General features: G+C 43.9%; 1 protein-coding gene across 3 annotated transcripts in view; it reads right to left on the reverse strand.

The window, feature by feature from the left end:
* Window positions 1–26,750, reverse strand: part of Atp10b (ATPase phospholipid transporting 10B (putative)) — a 224,934-nt gene that overhangs the window by 21,823 nt on the left and 176,361 nt on the right. For all 3 annotated transcript variants that reach the window (XM_004629405.2, XM_023713139.1, XM_023713140.1), the window contains 8 exons: window positions 25,780–25,906; window positions 22,678–22,862; window positions 17,313–17,634; window positions 13,719–13,795; window positions 12,236–12,361; window positions 7,739–7,939; window positions 5,011–5,091; window positions 3,442–3,546 (listed from right to left, as the gene is read on the reverse strand). In XM_004629405.2, the coding sequence (XP_004629462.1) occupies window positions 3,442–3,546; window positions 5,011–5,091; window positions 7,739–7,939; window positions 12,236–12,361; window positions 13,719–13,795; window positions 17,313–17,634; window positions 22,678–22,862; window positions 25,780–25,906 (1,224 nt within the window). The remainder of the gene's footprint in view (window positions 1–3,441; window positions 3,547–5,010; window positions 5,092–7,738; window positions 7,940–12,235; window positions 12,362–13,718; window positions 13,796–17,312; window positions 17,635–22,677; window positions 22,863–25,779; window positions 25,907–26,750) is intronic.

Consider the following 26,750-nt stretch of genomic DNA (forward strand, 5'->3'; position numbering starts at 1 on the left):
TCTGACTGGCTCAGCCTACCCTGGGGGCAGGGCTGGCTCGACATGTGGTGCCAGGGATTGAACCATGGTCCCTGTTCTTGCCTAAGCCTGCCTAAGCAGGTGCTTTAATCCACTTAGCGATCTCTCCAGGACCTTCTTTGGACTTTTTTTTCTTTCTTTTTTCTTCTTTCTTTTTTCTTTTTTTTTCTTTTCTTTTTTCTTTTTTTGTATTTTAGGGAAAGGTCTACAGCATGTTCAGGTGTCATTACTACATTGGACTCATAGTGATCTGCCTGTTTACAACCTCCCAAGAGCTGGGATTACAGGCACATGCCACCACACCCAGTCTCAAGTGCCGCCTCAGCACACTCCAGGGGCGGGGCTGGCATGGCAGGAACCCCCGGCCCCTGCACCTGCTTGCAGGCACTTTAATCCGCTGAGCTATTTGGCTGGCCCTCTTCTTTGGACTTTTTTAAAGATTTTTTTTTTCTTTTTTTTTTGTGGTACCGGGGATTGAACTCAGGACCTTATGCTTTCCAGGCCAGCATTTATTCTACTGAGTTATCTCCCCAGTCCCCTTCTTTGGACTTTTGAGGAGCTCATTTTTGGGTTTACTGATTTTTTTTTCACCCCTATTCCTTCACCTCTTCTCACTTTGTTTCTTTTATGTTCTTTAAGGTATACACAGGAATCTTTTAAGTTCCTTGACTTCTTAACTTGTTTATCTTCTTACCTTTTCATTTTTAAGAGAAGCTTTAACTGCACTCCAAGTTTGCATCTGTCATATTTTTATAGTAATTCAACAGGAATTGTGTTATAAGTTACATCCTGATTTATTGTCAACCTCAGAAGTCATTTAGAAGCACATTTTGGAATTACTGAGTATGTTAGGTTTTGTTTGGTTACTTGCTTATCACTTGTTTCTAATTCAAATATCTTTTTGTCAGGGAACAGTGTCCTTATGATTTTTCTTTCAAATCCTTGTATGCTTTGAACTTTGGTATTTTTGTATATTTGCTATTTGTTTGGAGTAGGGCTTTATATATTAGGTCAAATATGACAATTGATTGAGAACCTATACATCCATTCTACTTTGTTGTCTATTTGATCTGTGTAAGTCTGATGGAGCTGTAAAATGATCTCATGCTGTAATTATGAATTTGCCGGTTTCTTCTGGTGAAAAAATATGTAATGTGATAGTTTTTGTTTTTAAAAGGAGAATTGAATCCATTTATATTTGCATACTGACATTTGGAGCATATGTTGTATTGTCACCTGCCCTTTCCGCCATCCCTCCACTCTGCAGAATAGACTGCTAGCTTTGTGTGTTTTCCGCTTCTCAGCCCTTTAGCATTTAACCATAATAAGTGTGTAAGAAACTGATGGGAACTTTTATGGAAAAAGGCACATAGTAAGTCCCCGACTTCCCAACATTTGAGTTGTGAACTTTCACAGATGTACTGGGTAAGATTCACAGGTGTCCTGTATGAGACTCTGTGGGACTGTGAATGAAACCAACTTGCAAACCTTCTCCTGGAACAGAGCTTGTTGGTAAGTTGAGGACATACTTTAAAATGTATCCCTCTATTTTCCTTCTTTGTGTGATGAGGAAGCTCACAAAATTACCTCTTGACTAGTTCTTCCTCCTTTTCCTCCTCATGTCATTTCTTAGAATTCTAGTTTTCTTAAAAATGTTCTTTCTTAGATATATTCCTTGTTTTAGTGGGGGGGGGTTATGGGTGATAAAACTCGTTGCATATCAGAAATTTTATTTTTCCCTTTTTATTAACATGTAAGATTTGCACATATTCATAGGGCTTAATGTTATATTTCCATGCATGAGTAAGCCTTTGAAGATAATCCAGTGTTTTCTAGTGACTTTTTAAAAAATTTTTGCAGTACTGGGGATTGAACTCAGGCCCTTGCGCTTGCCAGGGAAGTGCTTATTCTACTGAGCCATCTCCCCGGCCCCCCAGATTTATTTTTATTGCCAAATATCACTGTGTCAATTGCCTATTATTTTCCCCTTATATATTTCTCTTGCGTCTCCTATTCTGTGGGTGATGGAGCCATTCCTTCCAGCCACCATTTCTCTTAATTACCTTTTCAGAATTGCATGATATTCTGGACAAGTTCCCAATACTACTTTCCAATTTGGTAGCCTACTTTTTCCCAGTGTCTGACCCAGAAGAGTCTCATAAATGGACTTTTAGTTTCAATGAGCAGCTTTCATTTTCAAGAGCTCTAAAGGCCCTTAGTATTCCAGCTCATCTGGTATAGCTGCAAACTTCTGATAAAGCTGCAAACGCCAAACCGCTCATCACTGTCCGCTCTTTAGCTTGCTTTTCTGAGAGCAGAAGTTGGATCTCATAGTACATGGGGTTCTCACCTACTCTGTGCCACAGGAGCCGCCTGCCCGCCTGTGTGGTCTCTGTCTGGTCCTGACTCCCAGAAAGCCTGTGGTCTGAGCTTGCTTGCTGTTGTGGTTTCCGTGCTCTGCTCAGTCACTGGCATGCTGCAGAGTATGAGGGGCTTTCAAAAGGGGAACTTGGATCCACAAGTTCCTCCAGTGGCTCTTACCCGTGAATGCCGAGCTGGTGAGGGTATGGTTTTGCTTATGATAGTGGTGAGGTCGGTGCCATTTCATAACAGAGGAAGTGTCTGATACATACCCTTCAGAAAGAGCCATTTCAATGTGATTCGCAATGAATCGTTCTGTACTGATTGCCATGTACCACTTCAAAGTTGTCTCTTCCCTCTACTAGCAAAATTGTTACATACTCAAAAGCCAGGCTGCCAGCATTCAAAATCTGCTTTTCTTTTGAACTGCTTAGGGCCAATTTCTTAATCTTGTTGTAAATATGTACATATTTACATGTCTAAATATGTAAAATGGACTACAAAGATACTTTACACAAAGGGCTCTGTGAAGTTACATGAGACAATATATATAAAGCATGATTTCAAGCTTTTTGCTTTTATGGTTATCATAAGCTTTTTGCTTTTATGGTTCTCAACTTCATTGAGAAGGCTGGGGTTGCCTTTTCAGAGGTAGAAATGTGATACATAAACATACTTGGAATGTTGTGATCTGAAGGCAGTTTTCTAATTTTTAACCTTAAAATTGAATGAAACATTCTTCTTTATACAACTCCAGCCACGCTCAGCCCAATTTTTCTTTGTCTCTGTAACACTCCTGAACATTTTGTCAATGTTATCAAAATTTTTCAACGAACCATCTCATGTTTAATATATGTCAGTTTTGACATCCTGGGTGGATACAAATATCATGGCCAGGGATTTGTCTTTTTTATCCAAATCACCCCTTTACATGTAGGCTACCGCTGGGAGCTCAGTATGTATTTCCTGAGTAGCTCAAAATACAGAGAACCAACTCAAAAATCTTAATGTTGTCAAAAGATAGGAACTTACTTTTTAAGCTTAAGGGTCTCAGACACTTACCCACGTCTTCATTTCCATTGCCTGGTGCAAGAGGATTGTGGTGAGGGAGGCGGTGTTGATTGGAGCTCCAAATGTGAAGACATCAATATCAGAGCCTTTGTAGGTCTGCAGAGGGGGAACAAACAGGAATTGTGAAATGTAAGGCTTTGATACAGTGATTAGAAAGCATCACCGAAGGTGGGTACCAAGTGAGGGGAAGGAGAAGGGAGTCCAGCTGCTATCCACAGAACACACGAGAAGTGGATGGAACTAAGTTATTTAGGGGCATGTTTGCCAGAAGAAGCCATGATGAGGGTTGTAAAGCTCTCATGGAATGAATGAACAGAGGCTCTCCTGAGCACCCACCAGGCACTGTGTGGAGGCTACTTCTGTGTCCACTTTCAGTGGGTTTGCAGTGTACTAGGCACAACAGATGTGGCACAACTTAAAGTGGTGAGTGTTACCATGGAGACGAAGACGTGGGAGCCTGCGAACACAGGAGACAGATTAGCTGAGATGAGAGTTAGGGAACTTCGTCGCTTGAGAACACAGGGAAGTACAGTCCAGGAAGAAGAACTGGAGATTAGCCTGGTGGGTTTGCAGAGGTTTGTAGAACTTTGTACTGCTGTATGCTATCTGTTAAGTATTTGGTAGGTGCAGAAGATAAACCTTACAGAGGCCAATTGAAAACTAGTAAATCTGAGTAGGGCATAAGATGCTTGTCTTCCATAGTCCTCTCTTTTTTTTCTTTCCTTTTTTTTTTTGTATTTTTGGGAAGGGTCTACAAGGTGTTCAGGGTCTCACTACTAGATCAGATCTGTAGTGATCCGCCTGTTTACAGCCTCCCAAGAGCTGGGATTACAGGCATGCACCACCATGCCCAGTTTCAATTGCCATCTCAGCGGCAATTGGGGGCAGGGCTGGCTCAGCAGGCCCAGGGATCCAACATAGTCTTTTCTTGGTGCTAGTTGTAAAATAATATGAGCTCAGCTCCTGGCTAAGTGTCATTGCTTACCTGGGGGCAACTGCCCAATAACCTGGCCCCCTATCCAGGAAGAGCGGAGGTGTCCCTGCTAAACCCTTACGATTTAAACTGGAACCCAAACTGAGATGGGTGGTATTATTTGCTGCCATGTAATTGCTGTTTATTTAAGATGATATAGTACCATTTTTATCAAAACTTGCTGCTTTGACCTTGGAAGCACAAATCTGTATGTGCAATTCAGGGGCTATAAATTCACACATCTTCAATAATCAGGCAGGAAGCAGCAAATGAGCTATTGGTATAAGACAAAGGTCAAGAGCAGAGACAATTTCCAGAAAATTAGACACACACCATCTCCCCATCTGAGCAGGGCTGAGTCCAATCTTGAGTCTTGCTAGGAAGAAGAAATGACCCAGTGAAATAACAGCTCCTGGTTTTTCAAAAGTTGCCAGAAAGTAACCCTCTGTATGGGATGCCGAGTGTGGGCGTCAGTTTGGAGTCTACTCTGGAGTGTCCAAGAAGACATTGGTAGTCTGCAGTTGGGTACAGCCAGGCTAGGTCACGCGCTGTGACTTGTGTGTCCAGAATGAGACCAAGGGACTTACCAGGTAAGGGATAAAGAAGCAGATGAGGCTCTGGTAGGATGCGTCCATCATGGAAATCCAGAAAGCCGATAGGTTGTAACACTGCCAGGGAAGAGCACACCCACCATTAACATCACCCGAGCAAACTCTGTTCTTCACCAGCACCTTTCTTGTGTGTTTCTGCTGTATGATACCTCACTTGTGCTGCTTCTGGTAGCCACATAGAAAGGGGCATGGTAGCGGGAGTGACGGATTTCAGCGCTAGTCTCAGCTCTGCCATTCATCATGTGACCTTGTACCAATTACCAAGCTGTTTGGAAACTGCTTTCTTTTTCCCCTAAATGTAGATAAGCTCATTTCCTTGGGGTTGGAGACCAACCGCAACTGAACCTTGAAATCTGGCAAGTGCTCCATTGTTAATTATCACACACTACTTCTATGGCTTGTATTACTACAAACCTGGCACATGGAGAGATTTAAAAGTTTCTGAGTGATATCAATCACACCCCAGGACCACAGCATCACAGAGACAGCTCAATGGCTATAGAGACGAACCTTTTCATTTTTTGCTTCACACTTTCTGCCTTCCTGGGGGTAAAGGAAGCCCTTACAGTTCCTGTTCTAACTACACTGACCTCCCACCATGGTAGCTGCTCATGGGGGATGGTATACAGCCAGGATGTCCGTGGGAAAGCAGACGGTAGAAGTGCCTAGGATATATCTGGGCTGCCTCAGTCCTCTTGCTTGGACTGTTCTGTTGGTTTCTCCTACTGCCTTTGGGTCCAGCACTGTGCTCAGTTCTTTCTTGGTTGTCCATAAAAAATCAGCACATCTCCGAAACCACAGGCAGTTTTGTCCTGTGTCCCAGGCCAACCTACTGTACTGTCTGGTGTTTCTGAACCCTTTTCCCTAGAGCTCCCTTCTAGGCAAACAGGGTCCCTCTCCCTCATCCTGTCTCCTTACCTGTCCTTGGCCTGCTCTGACCACCTACCATGCCTGTCATCTGCCTTCTCCAGATCACTCATGGCTGCCTGGTGGCCTCTCTGGTCTTTCTAAAAAGATATCTGATGTCTTTCCAGGACTTCTATGTGACACAAAAATTCTAGACTGTATGTGAGCTTAGTTTCTAAGTTGTGCCTTCCCCATTGTGAAGTAGAAGCCTCATTTATGAGTGTCTTAACCAGTGATCAGCAAACCAACTTTTAGAGTCAGGGCTTCCCAAACTAGGCGCTATGGATTGGACATGGTTTGTGTGTGTCCCTCAAGGCTTCAAGTTCTTGCGCCTTGGTCCTCACTGTGGTGATGTGAAGAGATGATCATACTTTTATGAAATGTGACCTAATGGCAGGTGGTTAGGTCACTGAAGTTACCATCTTGAATGTGATTAATACTGGCCTCAGAGGGTGATTGAGTTCCTCTGAGAGTGATTTGCTATAAAAAAGCAGGCCTAGAGCTGGAGAGATAGATCAGCGGCCTAAGTATCTGCCTGGCAAGTACAAGGACCTGGGTTCGATTCCTGGTACCACATGCTATGCTGGCTCCAGAACTTGTGCATGCCGTCCCAGCCACTGAAGCTGGGCATGGTGGTACATGCTTAGGGGAGGTTGAGACAGGACGATCATTATGAGTCTGAACTGCACCGTGGGACCCTGTATCAAATAAATCAATACAATTAAAAAAAATGAAAAAGCAGGCCTGTGCCTGGATTGCTCTGGCTTTCTGTCTCACCCTGGGTCTTAGTCACTTTTCGTGCTGCTGAGACAGAACACCTGGTACCCAACATTAATTTGTAGAGGTCTCGGTCTCTGTTTACAGTTTGGCAGAGAGACACTGGAGAGGAAAAACAGTCCATGGTATGGCAGGGAAGGCAGAAGGCTGCAAACAAGCAAGCAGGTGCATCAGGCAGCAGCAGCAGCAAGTGACGGCAGCAGCCTGGTTTCTGTTCCTTATGCCCATGCCCAGGGTGGGGCACCCTTAATCCTAGCATGGCAGCATTAACCCCAGCATCACACACCCTAGACCCAGCTGCCTCTGAAAAGCCCCACCTATGAGAGCAGGAGGGCGTGGGGGTGGCCTAGACACAAGCCATCACACCTTGTGATCTCTCCCTCTTGCTCATGTTGTGCTTGCTCGTGTGGTGCCATTTTGATGGTCTGGTGCAATCAAAGGCTAAGTAGATGGTGTTGCCTGATCCTGCACTTGAGCATCCAAAATAGTGGGCTAAATGCACTCCTTTTCTTTCTACATTTTGCAGACTCAGGTATGAGCATTTTGTCATAGCAGCTGTAAAAGACCAGTACACTATACTGTGTGGTTTCAATTTATGTACTGTAATAGAGATACAGCAACTTTCTGCATGCTTTTTCTCCTTTCACCTAGGCCAGTCATATCTTGACCTGTGACTGATTGATTTTGCAGTACTAGGGATTGAACTCAGGACCCTGTGCTTGCCTGGCAAGTGCTTATTCTACTCAGCTATCTCCCTGGCCTCCTGTGAAATAATTTAAAAGTGATTAGAAGAAAAAAAATGTATTCACTGCTCTGATCCAATACCCTCAGCAGCAATTGAGACAGAGGCCAGGAGTTAGGAGAGGAGTTACTCAAAGTCACATGGGAGGGAGGTGGCAGAACATGCTCCAAGGCAGGGCTCTGAACTTCCAGCCCAGTGCTCTCCTTCTGACACCCAGAAAAGCGAGAGTGGCCAGAGCCAAGCTGAGGCTGCCTCTTCCCGCCTGCCCGGACCCTTTACCTCCGAGTTCTGGCCATTCTTGTACAGCTCGGGCAATGCCAGGAGTGTTTCTGCGGAGACGTCTTTATCGAGGATTCCGAAGATGATTGGAGGCAAAGAGGTGAAGAAGAGATTGAAGAATATCATTTGCCAGTAGTCGATCATGGTGGAGCCGGAGAAGCCGCAGAAGAACTGGTACCAGAAGAGCAGGTTGACGTAGCACTGCAGACAGGCAGAGGGCTGTGTGAGCGAAGGGGCTGTGCACTGCGGCTGGTCAGTGGCGGCTGCTGAGGGCTGCGACCTCTCACCCACGCACGCGGGGCCTCCCCTCCTCATTCCCAACATGCAGGCCTATCTTTATTTATTTCTTTATTTGGACGGCTCGGCCGGTCCTGAAGGCAGGGCTGTGAGGCACGTGCTACGGGGGGAGTGCAGGCCTATCTTTAATCCTTACCGCAGCAGCTCCTGCTGTTAATGCTTCGGTTATAATTATTAGTGTTCTTCAAGGCCCCAAGGGGACACCGTTAGCATGTGAAGTGTGGGTCCTAAGGACAAGTATTTTTTTTAAGGTATTTTGGTACAGGGTCTATAAAGTCTCACTACACAGATCGGGCTTGTAGTGATTCTCCTATTTTCAGCCTCCCAAGTGCTGGGATTACAGGCGCACGCCACCACACCCAGTCTCAATGGCCATGTCAGCATGCTCCGGGCATGGGGCCAGCACAGCATGCCCGGGATCGAACCCGGTCCCTGTGCCTGTGTAAGCAGGCGCTTTAGTTAAGAGGACAAGTTTTAAATCCCCAGGTCGGTTACTTCCTAATTGTGTGACTCTGGACAACTTCTTAACCTTTCTGAACATCACTTTGTCACCTGTCACACGAACAGTAATGCATAGACCATGTCCCATGAATGGCCGTGTGTGGTAATATAAAGTAAAGTGATGTCACAGACAGAGGCCTGAACCGTGAGGTGAGCAGGAAGCCTGTGGGGAACTGATCTCATGAGAAGGTCTACCATCCCACATGCTCCCTTATTATTCATAAGAAAATATTTTGCCTGAGCATTGCTTTATTAGGATTTGTCTTTTTTTTTTTTTTTTCTGAACCGGGGATTGAACTCAGGCCCTTGTGCTTGCCAGGTAAGTGCTTGTTCTACTGAGCCATCACCCCAGCACCAAGGGTTTGTCTTTTTGAGTCACGGGCTCACTATGTAGTTCAGGCTGGCCTTAAGCTCACTTGGTAGCCCAGGCTGGTCTCAAACTCAAAGATATCCTCCTGCTTTAGCTTTCTGAGTGCTGGGATTATAGGCCTGCACCCCAATGCCTAGCCTTATTAGTGTTTTTTTCAAGGCTCTTTGTTGGGCATAGGCTTGGTCCCTATGATGCCTACTGTATTGTGAAGTGTTGGGTGACCTGACCAAGGTCACACAGCAGCTGGTCCTAGAATTAGTCCCTCAGAGCTGAAATGTTCTGGTTCTGAGACACAGAGACATGAAGGGTCTTACAAGAAATGAGTGGGTAGCTTTATGTTCAAACTAGAATTTTTACCTCCTAATGGCTGGGCTGGAATTATTTTGAAGAGGCTATTATTATCATTATTAATAGTAACACAATACTTTGTTCTACCATCAATTATAATTATTGTAATTATTCTATATGTGCTATAAGTGATCCACATTATTACATACCACTATGTAGTAGATTAATAGGTGTACAATATACATAATTGTCCTAACAAATTATTTTTGCTAATAGCATTATATTTATGCTATATTAATAGAACATATTGAGAGCAGTAATGGTATTATCTATTATTAGTCCTAGTCTACAGGTAAGACTCCGAAATATTTATTTTCTCTTTGCCCAAGTTGAAAGCTTGAAAGTGGTACAGCGAGCATCTGAATTTTCAAGCTTCTTTTGCTGTAAATACTCTAGCCTTACTTGGTCCTACCTTTAGCTTACACAGTGAGATTCTTCTAGACACCTATCACCTGCAAAATAGCAAACATCCCTGGTCTGGTGATTGAAGAAACATGTTCTGAGCCCCTGGGGTTGCTGTTGGCTCCATCTCCAGTCTGTCCCTGCGGCCCACCATGGCTCCCACCACACAGAAGACATTCAGTACTTATTTGACAGCTGGGGTAAATCTATGTTCTCTGGCTCTACACAGCCCCTTGAAGTTTCACCACTGTAGACTGTCTGTTTCCTCCCGGCCCTGGTGGGATTGAGCCTGCTGAAATCTCCGCATGCCCCAGGGAGCCCGTGAAAGCCCACGGCAGCATCGCTGAGATGGGCTGCTTGCTTTCTCCCAAGAAGCTTCCATGCAATAATTAATTCATTGCTCACATTTCAGAGCAGGGAGGGTTTTAATCCCCTCTGAAAATTGGTTTCGGATGTGGGAGTCATAGTTCTCCACCTTCTAATTGCAGTGGGAAGATAATGCGGCATTAGTATCACAATTTTGAGCATGGAATCAGGCTAGAAATAAATATCATTTAAACTTTGAAAGCACGGCTGGTTGGAAACATTTCCTTTTCTATTTCACAAATTTAACACAGGGAAGAGGCTGTGCTTATTCGAAAGAACGATTCCTTTGGTTTCAAAAAAAAATTAAATGGGCATTTTGAATTCTAAATAAATAGCCTCACATGCTCAGAATGAGTTTTAACTCAAATGGAGCAACTTGTTTGCATAGACTTGCTTAGATACTACTACTATCTAGTGGATCGAATTCACATTATTTTTGCTCTGCTCTTTATTTACATATGTACTGAGCTTGGCACCGGAGTGCTCAGCCTACAGGGAGGACTGTCAGAAGGGGCCCAGAGCAAAAAAGCCACAATTTCGTAGCTGTTCCTCGGCAAATTCACCCTGGCCTAAATTGTCCCCATTTCCTTATGCAAAGAGGAGTTAATTCTATTTGGGAACTCCTGGGGATTATTCACAGGTCTTTGAGTTAGGTAATAAAAAATGAGGGTTTTGTTCCTTCCTGTGGTATGGTGATGTTCAGACTCTTCCCTATACCCACTGTTAATCTCAGACTTTTAGGACCTCTGGCAGCTTGACTATCACAGTGTGGGCTTGTCTTAGACCAGAAAACAGGACAGAAACCAGACAGTATAATTTTTAGGAGACACACCACTGTCTTTACAACATTGCTTGCATAGTGCTGTGAGCTTTCCAGGGAGCTGACTCTTAAGCCTCATAATAACACTTCTAGGGACAGCAGGAGCCATATACTCTCTGCATTATTACTAAGGAAACTCAGGTCCAGTTAAATTAGGTGCCTTTTCCAATGTCTCCCAGCATGTTAGAGTCAGAAGACATCATATCCCACATGATCCACCCTCGCAGGACTTTTTGTGGGCAGATCAGTCATGCTCCCAGGAGCTCCTGTAAGAAGCCTGGAGGTATCCAGTGATTGAGCCTAGGGGCTCCAGGCTCACATTGTGGGAGCGACCTTTACTCTTGCAAGGCAGAGTGTCCTGGGATAGCTCTATCTGGAGATAGACCAACTTATTACAGTGCTCAGGTGAGAGTTCAAATCCTTCCCTGCAACTGAAAAATCTCCTTTATGAAATTTAGCTGTAAGGAGTAATGACAGCAACAATGCTAATGAAAAGTAATGGGTAATCTTACAGAGTTATTACTACATGACAATTATTTTATATGCAAACTCACATTTAAGCTTCATAGTGAATACTATAACTAGGGTAAGTTAGGGGGCCCACACAGGCCCATTGTTGCTGTTCAGTTGCCAGCCAATGCAACCATTTGGAAATGAGGCGTAGAAGGAGGTAGGCAGGGCACCTGGAGTATGCTCCTAAAGTAGACACCCAGACTCTGGCCCATTCTCTCTCTTGTTTCCTGTTGCGATGGGCAGGTGCTTCCTCTGTGCCTTGCTCCCCGCTGTGATGTTGGCCTCTGTACAGGTCCAACTGCAATGGACCAACCAACTGTGGACTGAAATCTCCAACAGTGAGGTAACAAAACTATTCCTCCTGAGAAGTCACATTAGGTATTCTCATGCAATGATTCAAAACTGACTGATAGCATGTATAGGAGAAAGGCATTATTGCTTGTGCGTTTTACAGCTAATGAAACTGAGGTCTGGGGACATTACCACATTAAAGCACCTGCATCGGAACCCAGTATGCCAATGGCAGAGTCCATACTCAAAACCATTCGTGTTGTCACCTTTGTGCCAGGTGCTTTCTGTGTGGTGTTGCCAATTTTTACAAAAACTTTCAAAGAGGCTGTTATGGTCCAGAGACATGAATAGTCTTGCCCAAAGTCATAGAGATAGTATGGAATAATTTTAAGGTCCAAAATTCAGGTCAGCCTGAATTACCCTTTACTCTGAGGTACACTGTTGACTGCCTTATGAAGATCTGGCTCTGGCAAGCAGGGTCACTCACCACGGCTTTTTTTTTCCTTACAGCACTGGGGATCAAACTCAGGACCTGGCACTTGACCGGCAAGCACTTATGCTGTTGAGCTTTCTCCCTGGCCCCACTCACCACATTCTTGTAGAAGAAGTACACCACCATCCTGGCCAGGCGCGAGTAACACCAGTGGCCATGCACGAGCAGCAGCTTCTTGAGGTGTTTGAAGCGGGAGATGGCAAAGTCGCTGGACATGACGGCCTGAGAGGGGAGAGCAGAGGCCTCTGTTTCTACCCAAAGCCACCAACAGCATGAAGGACGATGCTTTCTTCTGCCTCCATGGGCAACAGGGTCTGAGAGTTCCCTTGAATTCAGACACCCCACCCTCTCTTCTGGGAAATCTAAACCTCACTGGAATCCAAGAACGGGAGACCAGAATGGGCCGAGGTCGAGGCTGGCCCATTATCTCCCACCCATTTACTCCTAAAGTATTTGTTTTGGCCCACTATGTGTCAGGTTCCATTTTAGGACTGTGATAGTTAATCAGCAAGTAGGAACTTTCATTCAAATAATTCTCCAACCTTGGCGTACCCTTCATCGTCTCCTGGGGCAGGCCATGAGAGACATGCACAGAGGGGGCTGGGGGCTGGAGAGTTCATCCTTTAAAGGGAGTTGACATGTAGCTTCTTTCATCAGGAATGGTCATAATAAGATAATGTCTAGAGTACTCGTAAGAATATTAAGGTTGAACATCCCTGGTTATCAATCTTGGTATGAACCTTGGTTAGGTTCCTTCAACTCCCTGAGCCTCCATTTAGGGTACTGTTTAGCTTTAGAATGTAGATTTCATTGGCTTTCTACAAAAACCTGAAAAGAACAGAACAACAATCCCTAATTGTGATTATTAAAAGCTGATGAGGTAATAAATGTCAAGTATCTAACAGCTGGCATAAGGTAGATACCTAAAGGGTAATTTGGAACTATTTTGTGGCTACTTGATCAATGTTCTTTCATGCTTACCAACACATTTAGGCAATGCCAAATGTCTGCCTAGTGGTGGGAATACAATTGTTAATGCTTCCAAATCACAAAATAGGATCTGTTTTAGTGGGAAAGGACAGCAACTCAAGTTAGTATGCTCATTCCAAGTGGCATTTTGAGTAAATTAGATACACCACGAAAGAGGACTAAGCAACTGATGGGTTAATCTGGCCATCAAGACTACAGTGAGAACTGAACAATGTCTTTAAATATCCTTCTGTCTGTCAATGCATACAGAAGGCACTGCCACTTTGGATTTGGGTTGAAGACATAGAGAAGTATGAGGAATCAAGGAAGGCTTACATTTAAGGTACTGCTCAGCTTTAGGATGTAGGTTTCATTGTCCTTCTATAAAAAACAAAAATTCTTTGGTCTCCCTCTGAGTTTTAATGTCTGGCAATAGGAGTGTAATGTCAGAGGTCATGTTGAGGTGTGAAAGACCTGTGACTTTTAAGTTGATAGTTCTCCAGCTCCGTGGGTTGTTCCTTAAATCTCTAGTGAGGAGATTAAAGGAGGGTAGGGGAGAAATAAGGATGAAGGCAAGTAGGGACAAATGAATAGTAGACAAGCACAGTACCTGCATGCCTTCCTGTCCAGAGATCCCAATTCCAATATCGGCAGCTTGAATCATGCTTACGTCATTTGCTCCATCACCTGAAAGAGAAAGAGGCTATGAGGTGTCTTTGTTCCTGGCTCTATTTCTCAGTGACAATGAGAGGGCTGTATAGTGTTCCCATTTGAACACTGTGCTTTTTAGTGTTTCTCCAAAGAGTCCATAGAAAGCCATGAAGCCCTATCTTTTATCGTTGAACAAATAATTATTAATATCTTTTTTGATCAGGAGTTTAATTCATATTTACACAGGACAAAGTATATCCTGATATGCTTCTCTTTTTTAAACAGTTTAAAATTACAGATGGTGTTTACTGGTACAAAACTTGTTATTTTCTTAAAAATAATAAAAATATTTTTTCACTGTTTGTAATTGATACATCAATTGAAAATGCTAGCAACAACCTTTTTGCTGGTCACAATATTATGTATTGGAGATACAATGGTGAGAAAGAGGGCCACATGGGCAGTGAGTCCTTCACAGTTTAACAAAGATCTGTGCAAAAGGTTACTACGGGCTTCACCGTTGAGCAACGTGAGCAACTTAGAGACTTAGCAAGGGTAATCCAGGTAGAGGAGGGATACAGAAGAATTAGAACTCAGCTTTTTCTGATGCCAGCACCAGCGTGCTTCTGTAACTCGTTCTAACTCGACTACTGACTATGTTAGAACAACAAGAACATTCGGAAGCCAACTCCTCAGAGATGATGAATGTTGCCCAAGGTGTTCAGTTTTGTTTCTAAATACTGAAAATTTTTAGATTAGCTTTCTGCTGTGGTTGTTGCTGAGGTGTATTTTCTGACATGGCATTACCATTCCAAGAACTGCGTTGTGTCAGGAGATGGAGGTACGCCGTGGCCAGATACATGCACAGGCGCCCACGCTCACAGACACGGCCTTCCTCTGCACCGGGACTGGCACTTGACCTGCTGTGGTGGGAATATTCTAGATCTGTACGGTCCACCACAGAAACTGCTGGCCACATGTGGCTACTGTAATGTGGCTGGTAAATTTTCATTTACTTTTAATTAAATCCGAGTAATCATATGTAGGTCTACACATAGCTCTGTAGAGTGAGGAATTCTCTAGAAGCCTTATTCTTCCTAGTGCTTTATCTTCTTTTTCTCCTCCAGGATGACACATCATTAAACACTTTATTTTTTTCTGTCAAAGAGGGATATCAGATATTAGGAAAGATGTTTTTAGAAAAGATAGTATTGAGTTTTATGTGTTTTAAACCTGGGAGTTCTTCCCATAGCTTTATTTTTAAAAACAGAGTTCAGCAAACTAAACTCAAAGGGTCAGCTAGTAAATATTTTAGGTTGTGTGAGTCAAGAAGCAAAATCAGACAATATTTCTGGTTGGAAAGTAAATAACCTTTTATAAGACTTGCATTAAAAATATAAGAACTAAATGATCAAAGTATGTTATGTGCTTGTATGAATTTGCCCAAATAAAATCCATTAATTAATATGCATAACCAATTAAAGAGTGCAAAAGAAAAGAGACTATAAAGATAAAAATATAGAAACCATCTTTAGCACCCAGAAAAGCCTGCAGTCGGCTGTGCCTTTCGAAGGCATGATGTACACCACGCTGCCTGTCGTCTTCACCTCTTTTTTCCTAGTAGCTTCTCAGAATAAACTGCAATTAAGTTTATATTTCTCATCATAGGGCATATAGAATTGCAGGAGAGAGACTATGATTCTCTAATTATTTGACAGCAGAATATTAAAATTTTGGTTACTATATCTCATAAATATGCACAATTATGCCAATTAAAACATGAAACCAGAAAAGTTGTCACTGTAGGTTAACTTCATTTTAACAACGATTTTTTTTTTCTTGATGGCATAGCAGTGCATAATTTTAACCCTTCCCATGGCAGAACAAATCAACCTTCAACCTCTTCTGTTGACACAGCCAGGAGAGGCAGAGGTGTGGAGCCCGGCTATTTCTCGCATGGCCGACTTTATCTCTGTTGCTATGGGAGTGAAGCCAGTTTCTGACCTCCCAGAATCAGGCCTGGGATATACTGCCTTATGTGTGCCTGAATTATTGCAGGGAGAATACAGAGTACAAAAGCAGAAGGCAAGTGGTAAAGCTCTGCTTCCTGCAATGTTCTACTCCCCTGCTTTTAAAATTCTGCATTGATTTTACTTGATGGTTAGGTGAAGCAGGGAGAGAGAGGGAGAAGGGGAGAGCACAATGTCTAGTAGATCTCATTTGCAATGCTAGCAAAGAAATCTCTTTCCATGCCTGTGTAGAAAGAAAAGAGGCTGCGTAAGTGCACCATCTGCATAAATGTCACTAAGTGGACTCAATAGCGTGACCCATATTTGCCTGAGGAGGCGTCTGCTGGGATCCTGGAAGTCTGAAACTTTGTTTTTTTCCTATATGTCTATACATATGGATGGTAGGGTTTATGAATTAGGTGCCACCAGATGAACAGTAATAAATACTAATAAAGTATAGTAAATTATAAAATACTATAATAAAATATTAAAAATGTTCAAAGTATTTCTAGAATTTTCCTTGTACTATGTTTGGACCTCAGTTGGCTCTAAGTAACTGAAACTATAAAAGATGAAAAAAAGATAAAGGGGGAAACTGCTGTACTTACTATGTGCTTAGTGTGTGCTCCCATGTGGCCAGACAGTGACTAAAACAGAGTGAATTTTCCAGCTATCAGAGCTCGTGGCTTACTGAGGTGGCCCTCACAGAAGGTGTGCTGGTACTTGGACCTTTGAGTAGTGGTTGTTAGAGGAATCCTACCAGAAAAGAGTGAGCTGCAGCTGGTTGCTTTACAGAGGGAACAGCCTCTGCAGAGAGCTGTCAGTGAGAGGGAACAGGGTCTGTGCAGAATGCAGAGCAGCTCCATTTGGCTGGAACCGAGGGGCAAATGTCAGGGCGAGGAAAGTGCGAGACAAGGGAGGTGGCGGGAGACAAAGGTACGTACCCATGTTTGGTTGTTTCTGGAAGGTGTTAAGTGAGTAGTTTTTATTTTTGTGTTTCAACATCATTAAAATTTACTTCCTTCTAAGCCACTTTAAATCAACCAACCAGCATTTATTGGGGATATGCTTGATGCTGGTCTTGTATTTAGGAATAAGCATACAAAATAAAAGCCAATCCCAACTAAAATGAATCTCTTTACCAACCTGCTATACTCAGGAGAGTATTAAATTCATAAATACCTGAGATACTGCTGTGCACAGAGTACGGAGGGGAAAGGACCTGAGCCTGGGAACTGAGATGGCTGAGTGTGTGTTCTCAGATGACATTTCCTGAGGTACATGTATGTTCTGAATTCAACAGCCTGGCCTTGACTCCAAGTCCTGATTTTCTCAGCTGACCCGCTAGCTCCAAGCCCTTTGATTTGCTCTCTCCACAGCTACCCTCTGCTCCCTCTCCTAGTTCCTGCATTGTCTTGTTATTTTGGACTTTCTGAGACCATGAAAGTCTTGGTCTTGATACCAGACCTCCCCCCACCTGGATCCAAGACTGTGGTCAGATCATCCCTGCCAGGTTGCCTCCCATTTCTCAGTGTGGTGGGTACCTATGGAGAGGGTCATCATGCCCAGCTTGTCTCGCACCAGCTTGACGACCATACTCTTCTGGAGTGGTGTAGAGCGGCAACACAGGACAGACCGGCAGTGCTGTGTCAGCTCCAGGAACTTCTTCTCCAGCTGGCCCTGGAAAATGACATTCAACGTCTTCCCATCTATGACCAATCCAGCATCTGGGACCGCAGCTCCTGAGGCGGTAGGTGGTGCTTTGGAAGGCAGGCGGAATCCAAAAAGTTTGTGGTCTGGCTTCTGGAGCTGGTGGAATTGCTTTACTTCTTCCAATGCACAGTTGAGGATGGATTCACAGGTTTCCTGTACAGGGTAAAATAATATAGTAAGAGGAAACAACCTTGGAAATGTGTGTTAAGAGCCACACTTGATTATTTAGGAAGACAGCTATAAAACTAGTACCATAGCAAATACTCAGAAATTGTTCTCCAGTTTCTCTCCAGTATTTGAAACAGCATCAAAGCAATATTAATTTAGAGCCAATCAGTGACCATAATAGGAGATGCTGCTTGGGAATAGAAGTGGAAATAGCTCAGCAAGATGGGGGCTGATACAAGGTTGTTATAAGATAATAAACAATGCTAAGGCAATGGTAAGTAATGACAGTATTTCATGCTGGCAAAGTGGCTTGGTGTTTCTCCCAGGCCATTTCAGTTCCCCTTTGTTCCTTAGAATAGTCCTGTGGATATTACCCATCTTAATTTTAGAGATGGGGAAATTGAAATAAGGAGCTCTTCAGCAACTCACCCAAGTCATTTAAATGGATCAGGGGAGTCAGAATCATTACTCCTTGAGTTGGGAGTTTCTAATTACCAAGATACATTTGCCCTGCGAGTATCCCTTGCTCTTCTCCATGGAGGGGCCTAAGAATTGCCACATACATAGATCACATTGATTTGAACTGAACATGAGTGTGAGAGTCTTACTCATTGAAAAATCTTGTTAATGACATTTTCCTATTTTTTACCTTGAAACATAGCACACTATTTCTATCAGTCTTTCCCCATTACTTTTGACAATTCTAATTATATTCTTTATATTTCCCTAATTTCTGTGAACTTCACTTTTGAATAAAGGTTAAGGAAGTTTTGGAAGAAAAAAATGTTATCAATCTTAATTGCATTACCTTGAGGCCATATTGCTGTGAAATAAATCAGACACAGAAGGTTAAATAGGATGTGGTTTCTTGTACTTGAGATGCTCAAAGCATAAATAACGTAAAGAGCAAAATAAAAGATAATGGGAAACAGCGATAGGCTTGCAGCTGGAAAGGTGATTTAAGGGATCTCTGGGAGAAGGAAGCAGAAGTAAAAAGGATTAAAATATGATATGTACACGTATCAACTCCCTGGGATATGTGTATTCATTATGCATGACAAATATGCACTAATGAAAAAGAATAAAATTCACAAAAATATCTTAAATATATTTTGTACAGTCTTCATTTTACAGTGTCCTTTTATCCCTAGCAAGGAGTGATAGCCTTGTTTTATTGAAATATTAAAGTTTAGGGTCTGGGGAGATGGCTCAGTAGAATAAGTGCTTCCCTGGCAAGCACAGGGGTCTGAGTTCAATCCCAGGTTCCACCAAAATAAAAAAGAAAAAAGAAATATTAAAGTTTATTCTAAAAGTATTATTCAGATTACTCAATTTCAATGAAATCATTAAGTACTAGTAGAGGTCATGTGGATTTTGGCAAAATCTGTGAAGGTGGTTTTTTTAAAAAAAATCATTTACTTATTCATTTGGTGCATAAATAAACCTTAAAAAAATTCAGCATATTGGACACTGGGCCAGAGAGATAGCTCAATAGAATAAGCACCTGCCTGGCAAGCACAGGGTCCTGAGTTCAATCCCCAGTACTGCATAAATAAATAAATAAAACTTAAAAAATATTCAGCATACTTACTCACTTGGTACAAGGTCTCGCTATGCAGCTCAGACCTGTAGTGATCCTCCTGCCTCAGCCTCCCCAGTGTTGGGATTACAGGCATGCACCACCATGCCTGGTTTCAGGGGTCGGCATGACGTGCCCAGTTCTGGGGTTGGCATGTGGTACCAGGGATCAAACTTGGGTCCTTGTGCTTGCCAGGCAGGTGCTTACACTGCTGAGCTATCTCCCTAGCCTCTGAAGGGGGTTTTTAAGTGATAAGTTTAGAGAACACTGATCTAGAATATCTGAAATAGTTTCTTCTGGAGCAAATAACAGTCATAGTTCATTAAATCTTGAGTCTTCCCTTGGGAGATGCTGAGTTGAGATTTGGAGGTTGTAGGTTATATGAATCACCTGGACAGTCAGGAGAAAGTGGTTTCAGGAGGATTATATCAGAGGCTCTTATATGGGAAAGAGAACAAAATAATTTTGCTGGAGGTTGGAGTTGGTACCAATTATATAAATTTCTCCCATGTATGACTGTAGCGAGGCATTGAAGGAGTCAAATTCAAAATGAAATCTCTGAATTTACTTGTTTAAAATTTTTTCTAAGTATTAATTACAATAGTTATATTAATTACAATAGTTACTGAGCATTTAGTGTATGTTGGCAACTGGCAGGAGGCAGTCTGTGAGGTGACGCCCAGAGGCGTCCACTGACTGTAACTCATGTCTTCATGCAATCTTGAACAGAGGGGTGTGTGGGCTAGCCTTAGTGGTTCCCGTCTCATGAAGAGACTTCCCTTAAGTGGTGAAGTAACCTTCCTATATTACTTCCTGTATTAGGTTATAAAAAGACTGCTGCTGCTCCTATGATACTCTTTCTTGTTTTCTCTCAGAATGGCTCACCTTGGGTGGAAACTAGGTGGCACATTGTAAAGAGAATCAGAGGCCTGTTAATACTTATGTAGGTGAGCTTGTATGCAGGCCTCCTTCCTACCCCTGAGGCACCTATGCAGTTCAACCTTTGGGTGAACCCACAGCCCTGAAAACTCTACTGCAACCTCAATAGAGTCCACAAACCCCAGACAGCCAGATAATGCAGTCCTGGAGCTCCACCCCACAGGATCAGAAGAGTCTGTTTCAATTGCTGAGTTTCGGGGTCATTTGTTTTGAAGCAATAGATAACTAACATAGGTATGGGCTAAGTAAGTACTTTTTTGCTTGGATTTTTTTTTTTTTTTCCGGAACCAGGGATTGAACTCAGGCCCTTGTGCTTGCCAGGCAAGCACTTATTCTACTGAGCTAACTCCCCGGCCCCTTTGCTTGGATCTTGTTTAATCCTCTCAGTCCCTTCTGAGGTAAATATTTTTAATCTCTGCTTTACAGATGAGGAGCATGAAGTTCAAGAAAAATAATTTTTGGCCATTTAGTTCCAATGTACAGTAATAATAGTAGTTGTTATCATCCCTTTTAAAAGTGCTTCACATATCAATATTTCCAGTGACGAGTTAGTAATTCCTTCATTTTATAGATGAGAACTGGTTCTATAACTTGCTTATGCCTATCGCTTTCGTTACACAGGAAAGAGACAGCAGCCCTAAATCAATTTTTAGTGAATTAGGCAAATTAAAGCCTCTGAGAAAATATCCTCTGAATATTTAATTACACTACACTGGGGTTTAAATAAATCTAAGAATGCATTTCCAGTTTCCAGCTTAACATACTTCTATACATTTCGTTTGTTCCCAGGCAAGGGAAGGAGAAAGACTAATCTCATAGGTTTAGCGGGCTGCGGGGTGGAGGCAGGATGAGCGCTCAGGCCTCCATCTTGGAGGTTCCTGCGCAGCTCTGAAGGATCAACAGTGAGTAAATCAGAGATTCAGTGACTAAGCTGACAGGACCCAAGAGTGTCACTCGCTGCTCTCTGGGGACCTCAGCTTCTCTGCAACAGATGCCTTTTGCCTCCTCCAGGACCGTGTTGTGCTGTGCACAGGATCCGCCCACCGCCCTTCAGCCACCCGAGGTGCCAGCCCGCAGGGGCACAGTTTGCTGAGGCCCTTGTTGCAGAAGTCCTAGAGGAAGAGGCTCCCTGCAGGGCCCGAGCGCGTTTCCACCATGAGCAGGGCAGGCCAGCCCCGACACTAACGCGGGCGTCACGCTCTCCAGCAAGCTACAGATGATCATTTTTCCTAAACTCAGAATTCAAGCCAAAGCTTTTCCTGAGATTACTTTCATTTCAAAATCGCACTGAAACTTAATTATAACATAATCTGTACTTGATAGGAAAGTAAATGACTTTTTCAATTCATCGAATGGACCTCGGGCATTTTTAATAATATACACTTTAAAATAGATGTGTGTATGGTTTCTTTGTGGAATAAAAACTATAAATATAAACATTCTCAGATTTCTATTCTGGGTCTCAGTTAGCCTCAGGCAGAACTGAAGAAGAGTGAGATTTCAGTGTTCCCTCTGGGTCCCCTTCTGGATCTTTCTGTTTCCCTGCCTGCTCCCTCTTCTCCGTCCCTTCCTTGTAGGATGCCCTAGGGCTCTGGCTGCCCACTGCCCCCCACATTTACAGTATAGTGCTTTTCTTGTCAGTGTCCCCTCTCAATGCATTCTCTGTTGGACACACACATCTCAGTGCCCACCTCCTGCCACTCAGCCGAGAAGGTGGTGGAAATGTTCTTTCTGTACATTGCATTGTGAAAAATAGACTTTTGCCTTCTAAATACGGAATTCCAAGAGAGCTTGGAGTACGACTTCAGATGTGTCATGGCACCGTCCCAAATCTTATTCCTTGACACCCACAACCTGTTCTGGTTGAAAATCACTGTTTTAGTATATTTGCTGCTTTTTTTCATCTCTCTCATTTTCTCAAAACACACTCACTGTCTTCTGCGTTGTCCTGAGATGTCTGCTTCTAGGCAGACCTACGTGACACGCAAACTGGTGTGGAAATTCTAAGTTCAGAATAATTTCGATTTGGTTGGAGCTTTTCCAACGGAGGAGCTAATCCTAAGAATAAGAGTAACCAGCGAGGGCCTGCAAGTACCCAGAGTGGCAGGAGGTGAGTAGCATTAGCCCAGCGTGACAGCAGTGTTCTGGAATTAGTCTGATCTCCTAGAAGCTGGCAGGGTCAACCCTAGGTGAGAGCCTGAGCCCTGGTTGGTCTTTGGTTTTGTCATCTGCAAGATGGAGAGACTGGCCCAAGGGTGGAATCTGGGAGAGGTAAAACTTTCTAATACATAGTATTAGAAGTAATATAAAAAGAGACCAGTCAATTGGATGCGGGGATGAGGTGGGGAATACTTGGTTGGGTAATTTCCAGGGTCTCCTGAACTCTAGAATTCAGTGACATTTTAGTGGTAGGGATGCTTTTGATGTTGCCTGAACCCCACCCACGAGTCTATCTCCTGTTGGCCAGGTGGCTCTGTACCTGGACATTTGGTTGTCCACGATGGCCTCACCTGACTCTCTGTATTAATGGCATAAACGGTGTCCGTTTGACTCAGGAGTCTGCAGGAATAGGCGATATTGACTGCCGTCTCCTGCTTATCTCCTGTCAAGACCCAGAGCTGGATCCCAGCCTCGCGTAGAGCAGCAATGGTGTCTGGAACACCCTCCTGTAGCCGATCTTCGATCCCAGTGGCTCCTGGAGTAATCAGAGATACCAGAGTTTCACATTTATGGTAAAAGAGTAGCTGCTTAATTCCAGCAAAGTCCTGTGAAGCCAGGCAATGTTTATTAATTATCTTCCATGTAGTAGGTTGTGGTAGGTACCCAGGATACAACTGTATCTGGAGATACAGAGAGCAGGTCTATACCCTCTCAGATTATCCAGGTCACTGAATGAGCCTAAGAATTGTTCCTTCTCACCAGGAAAGTTATTTCTGAGAAGCTGTTTTTCACAGGTCATAATTGAGGCTTTAAACTTCCCCAAGGCCTCACCAGAGGCCCCAGAATAGGGATGTACAACCGAGGTACAGGGTGAGAAAGAGCCACATGCCATGTGAGTGGATATCATGGAGCCTGAGCTTCACCTAGGTCTAGGAGGGCCTTGTAGAGGAAATGCCATAGAAGCCTAGGTCAGGAGACGCTCTCAGAGATAGGAAGGAGGACAATCTCAGGAAGACTGGCATAGCCATAGAACAGAAGCAGAGTGGACTGAGTGATGAGGCTAGAGAAGGAGGGGAGGACTGGCAGGTGGTGCAGAGCTCTGCTGGGGCCTCGAGAGATTTGCAGTTTATTTGGTAGCACAGAAAGCTATTAAAAGGTGCTGAGTTGGAGAGGGAGTAGATCAGTTTTGTGTTCGAAGATCATTCTAAAAACTAGATTAGAGATGACAGGAAGCAGGAGGCATTTTGGGGCTTACAGCTACTTGGGAAGCTGAGCAAGAGTGCAGAGGAGGGCTGATGGGGACCTGGACGGGCACGGAGGCAGCAAGAAGAGAAAAGGAGGTGCACAGCGCTGCGCTCTGCGGCTGATTGCAGCAGAATTAATAGGGGTGCATATTTTTGATAATCTTCTTGGAGGGAATTAAACATGCAGATGCCATTGATTTTGAATGATCTGAAGCTTTATATCAACCCTGATGAATATATACCCAAATATTGAATAGCTGCTAAGTGATTAAGCAAAAATAAATCTGCATTTCAAATGAGATTCATTTCGGGCCACAGACTAATGGCTGCCCATTTCACTCTGGGCAGGAGCAAGGCATTGTGTTTCTTTTAATAATCCAGAGTGATAATAGGTTGGCAAAGCAGCTACACTGGATGCATATTGAAAAGATCATTTCTTATTTTTGAAACTCAGCGTGAAGGCAATGAAGCATTTGGGGTGGCAAGAGGAATCTTTTCCTAAGCCACCTTCCCAAGTCACCTTCAGGAGAAAAATAGAACCCTTCTGTCCCCAGATGTGCTTGGTTTGCAGCTCAGGCCTTAATGCCAGGTAAACAATCCCAGGAAGAGTGACAGGTCACACCTCATCTTTCCCTTGCAGGGTTAGCTTGGGAGGTGAAATTCAGATCCCGATTTATAGTACAGCAAAGGAGAGAGGAGGAAAAACACATTTATTTGTACAAAAGACAAAATGAAACAGGAAGGCTGTGGTCGCCTTTGCCAGCCAGGGGAAGTTGGCAGATGATAACAAGTGAGTTGTTTCAGCAGAGCCAGCTGAGATGCTTGTCCCCAATCAAGACTGGAGGGTCACCCCAAACCAAGAAGCCTCCCTGAGGAGGGGGCAGGTGCCTTCATGGGTGGCCTTTAGCAGTGGACAGGGTTGGCTGGCCTGGCTGCCCTCTGGCTATTGTTAAAATGATTCTAAGGTCGAGCTTTAGAAGGGGCACATACAGCAGCAAGCAGAGGTCTCTGCCGCCAAGATGCAGGAAATGAAAGTTGAGGGGGGCAGCAGGGAGCAGAATTTCTTCCCTTCCTTGCCAGTGGTCTTTCTAAATCTTGTTGCTATCTTTTATCTGTACCATCTTATGGTGGCCCGGGGTCTCTGCCCTCAGACTCCAGCCTCGCTGGGCATCCGAGGGGCATGATTCACCCAGAAGAAAAGCTAAGGCTCAGAGGGGTGCAGAGGCATGCTCCTAGGCACACAGCAAGTCATTTCAGGGCTCAGACCTGGCCCTCATCCTGTGGTCAGAGCCACCACCCCAGGAGGAAAGGAAGCTGTTGCCGTGTTGCCAGTGCAGGTTACTGGGCGCTGCCCTACTAAGACCTTGTTCTGTTCCCCAGGTGTGAGATTAGTGCGGCTAAACCAAGCCTCCCGCTTCCTCCTTTCTAATGTCTTTGCTTCAACAGAAACACAAGCTGGCTGTTAACTGCCCTCGGTGCATCTTGTCCTTCCCTAGGATGTCACACTGCCTTCTATGTAGCAATGATTTTTGTGAAGTATGTCCTTCTGCTCTCCAGATACTTAGCACATGATTGACATTGGTCTTCCTAATCTGGGTGGCCTTGGCCTCTCACACTTCCTATCAGCTCTCCCCTACTCCCTGTGGTCTAGTCACAGCATAGCTTTGTTTTTCTATATGGCCCAGGATTTCATCTCTGGGCCTTCATGTGGGTTTTTCTTTACCTGGAACATGCTCCCTCTCCCTTCTCGTTCTCCTTTCATTGAGTGGCCATCTAGGCCTTGGGCTCCAGGGTCATGCTGGCACTTCCTGCTCTATGCTTCTCTTCCAGTCCAGTTCCCATCCTTGCTTAATCACCCAGCATCCTGACTTGACTGAGCTCTGGGAGAGCAGCGTCTGTGACTCTTGTCCCCCATTAAGGTCCCAAAGGCTAGCATGGTGCTATGCATGTTATAGGTGTTCAGCAAACATTTGAAAGAGCAGAGTAAGGTGCTATTGGAGAGGAACTTCTTCCAGCAGGGAACGCAGATGCACTCCCTCAGGAAGCTTGGGTTGAGTATTGCTATGGCTTGTTTATGCCAAATTCCTATGAACTGAATCAGAGAAGGCAGCTAATCTAGACAAATTTGTAGCAGTGTCAACCTACGGCCAAGAACTTCCTTAACTTGTAGCATTCTTCATCCCATGATGATGACTTATTTTTAGCTACCGAGTAAGGTGAGTTGGTTCTCCAGATGCTGTGCTGTCTCCATTAGAAGCTCATCTCGGTTGTCAAGGGATGCCTCAGCCTGGCGCCGGAAACTGGCCCATCTCTGAAAGTCCTCTTCACTTATGACCTGCAGAATGGGAAGAAACTCATTAATAACCTTGGGTAAGTTGTAAGCCAAGTTTCTCTTCCTTCCCCACCAGCTGGGTCTCATGGCCTGTTTGGATCTTACTCCATGACTAGATGGGGATTTGAATGCAGACCTCAATGAAATCTTGCTCGTTCTGTTGCACCACCATCAAACACCTGCTGAATCCCTCTTATGCTCAGGGCACTGGAGATGATCGAGATAGAAAAGGTCCTGGGACCCTCAGGCTTATAAATTGGTGGATGGTGACAGACATTAGCCATGTAAGGAAGGAAAAAACCCAGATCACTTCAAGAAGTCCTTTGCAGGTAATACAAAGGATGATGTAATGGAGTAGAAGGGGCTAGGAGAACAATTGGAGGAGGAGGATGATGCTTTCTTTTGGATGTTCCTTTCTCACCAACAGGTGGTGGACAAGCTAAAGTCCCATGGTGAGAAAGGATCATTCAGGGGGAAGAGCAACCTCAAAGACTGAAACAGCAGCAAACTTGGCTTTCTTTTCATTGCTTGAATGTCAGTTGGCGGAAGGATTGTAAAAAGGCAGGAGGTGCTGGAGAGGAAAGTGCAGCCATATTTTACACAGCCTGCAGATGTCTCCACCAGGCATGGTGTCACACAAATGGAGGTTCCCCCAACCCCCATTTTGAGATCCTTCCCTTAACTTTATGTACATTTTATTTTTTGTCCAAGTACCAACTATTCCTTGAGCCCCTCTGCATGACACTAGAGGGCAAGCCAAGGGGGCACATATACCTTTACTTTGGAAGAATGTACAATTTACTGGAGGAAGGGAGAGAGAAAATATGCATAGAAACTTTAATGGAAA

Source organism: Octodon degus, unplaced genomic scaffold (assembly GCF_000260255.1).
Source record: "Octodon degus isolate 3935 unplaced genomic scaffold, OctDeg1.0 scaffold00029, whole genome shotgun sequence".
NCBI lineage: Eukaryota > Metazoa > Chordata > Mammalia > Rodentia > Octodontidae > Octodon > Octodon degus.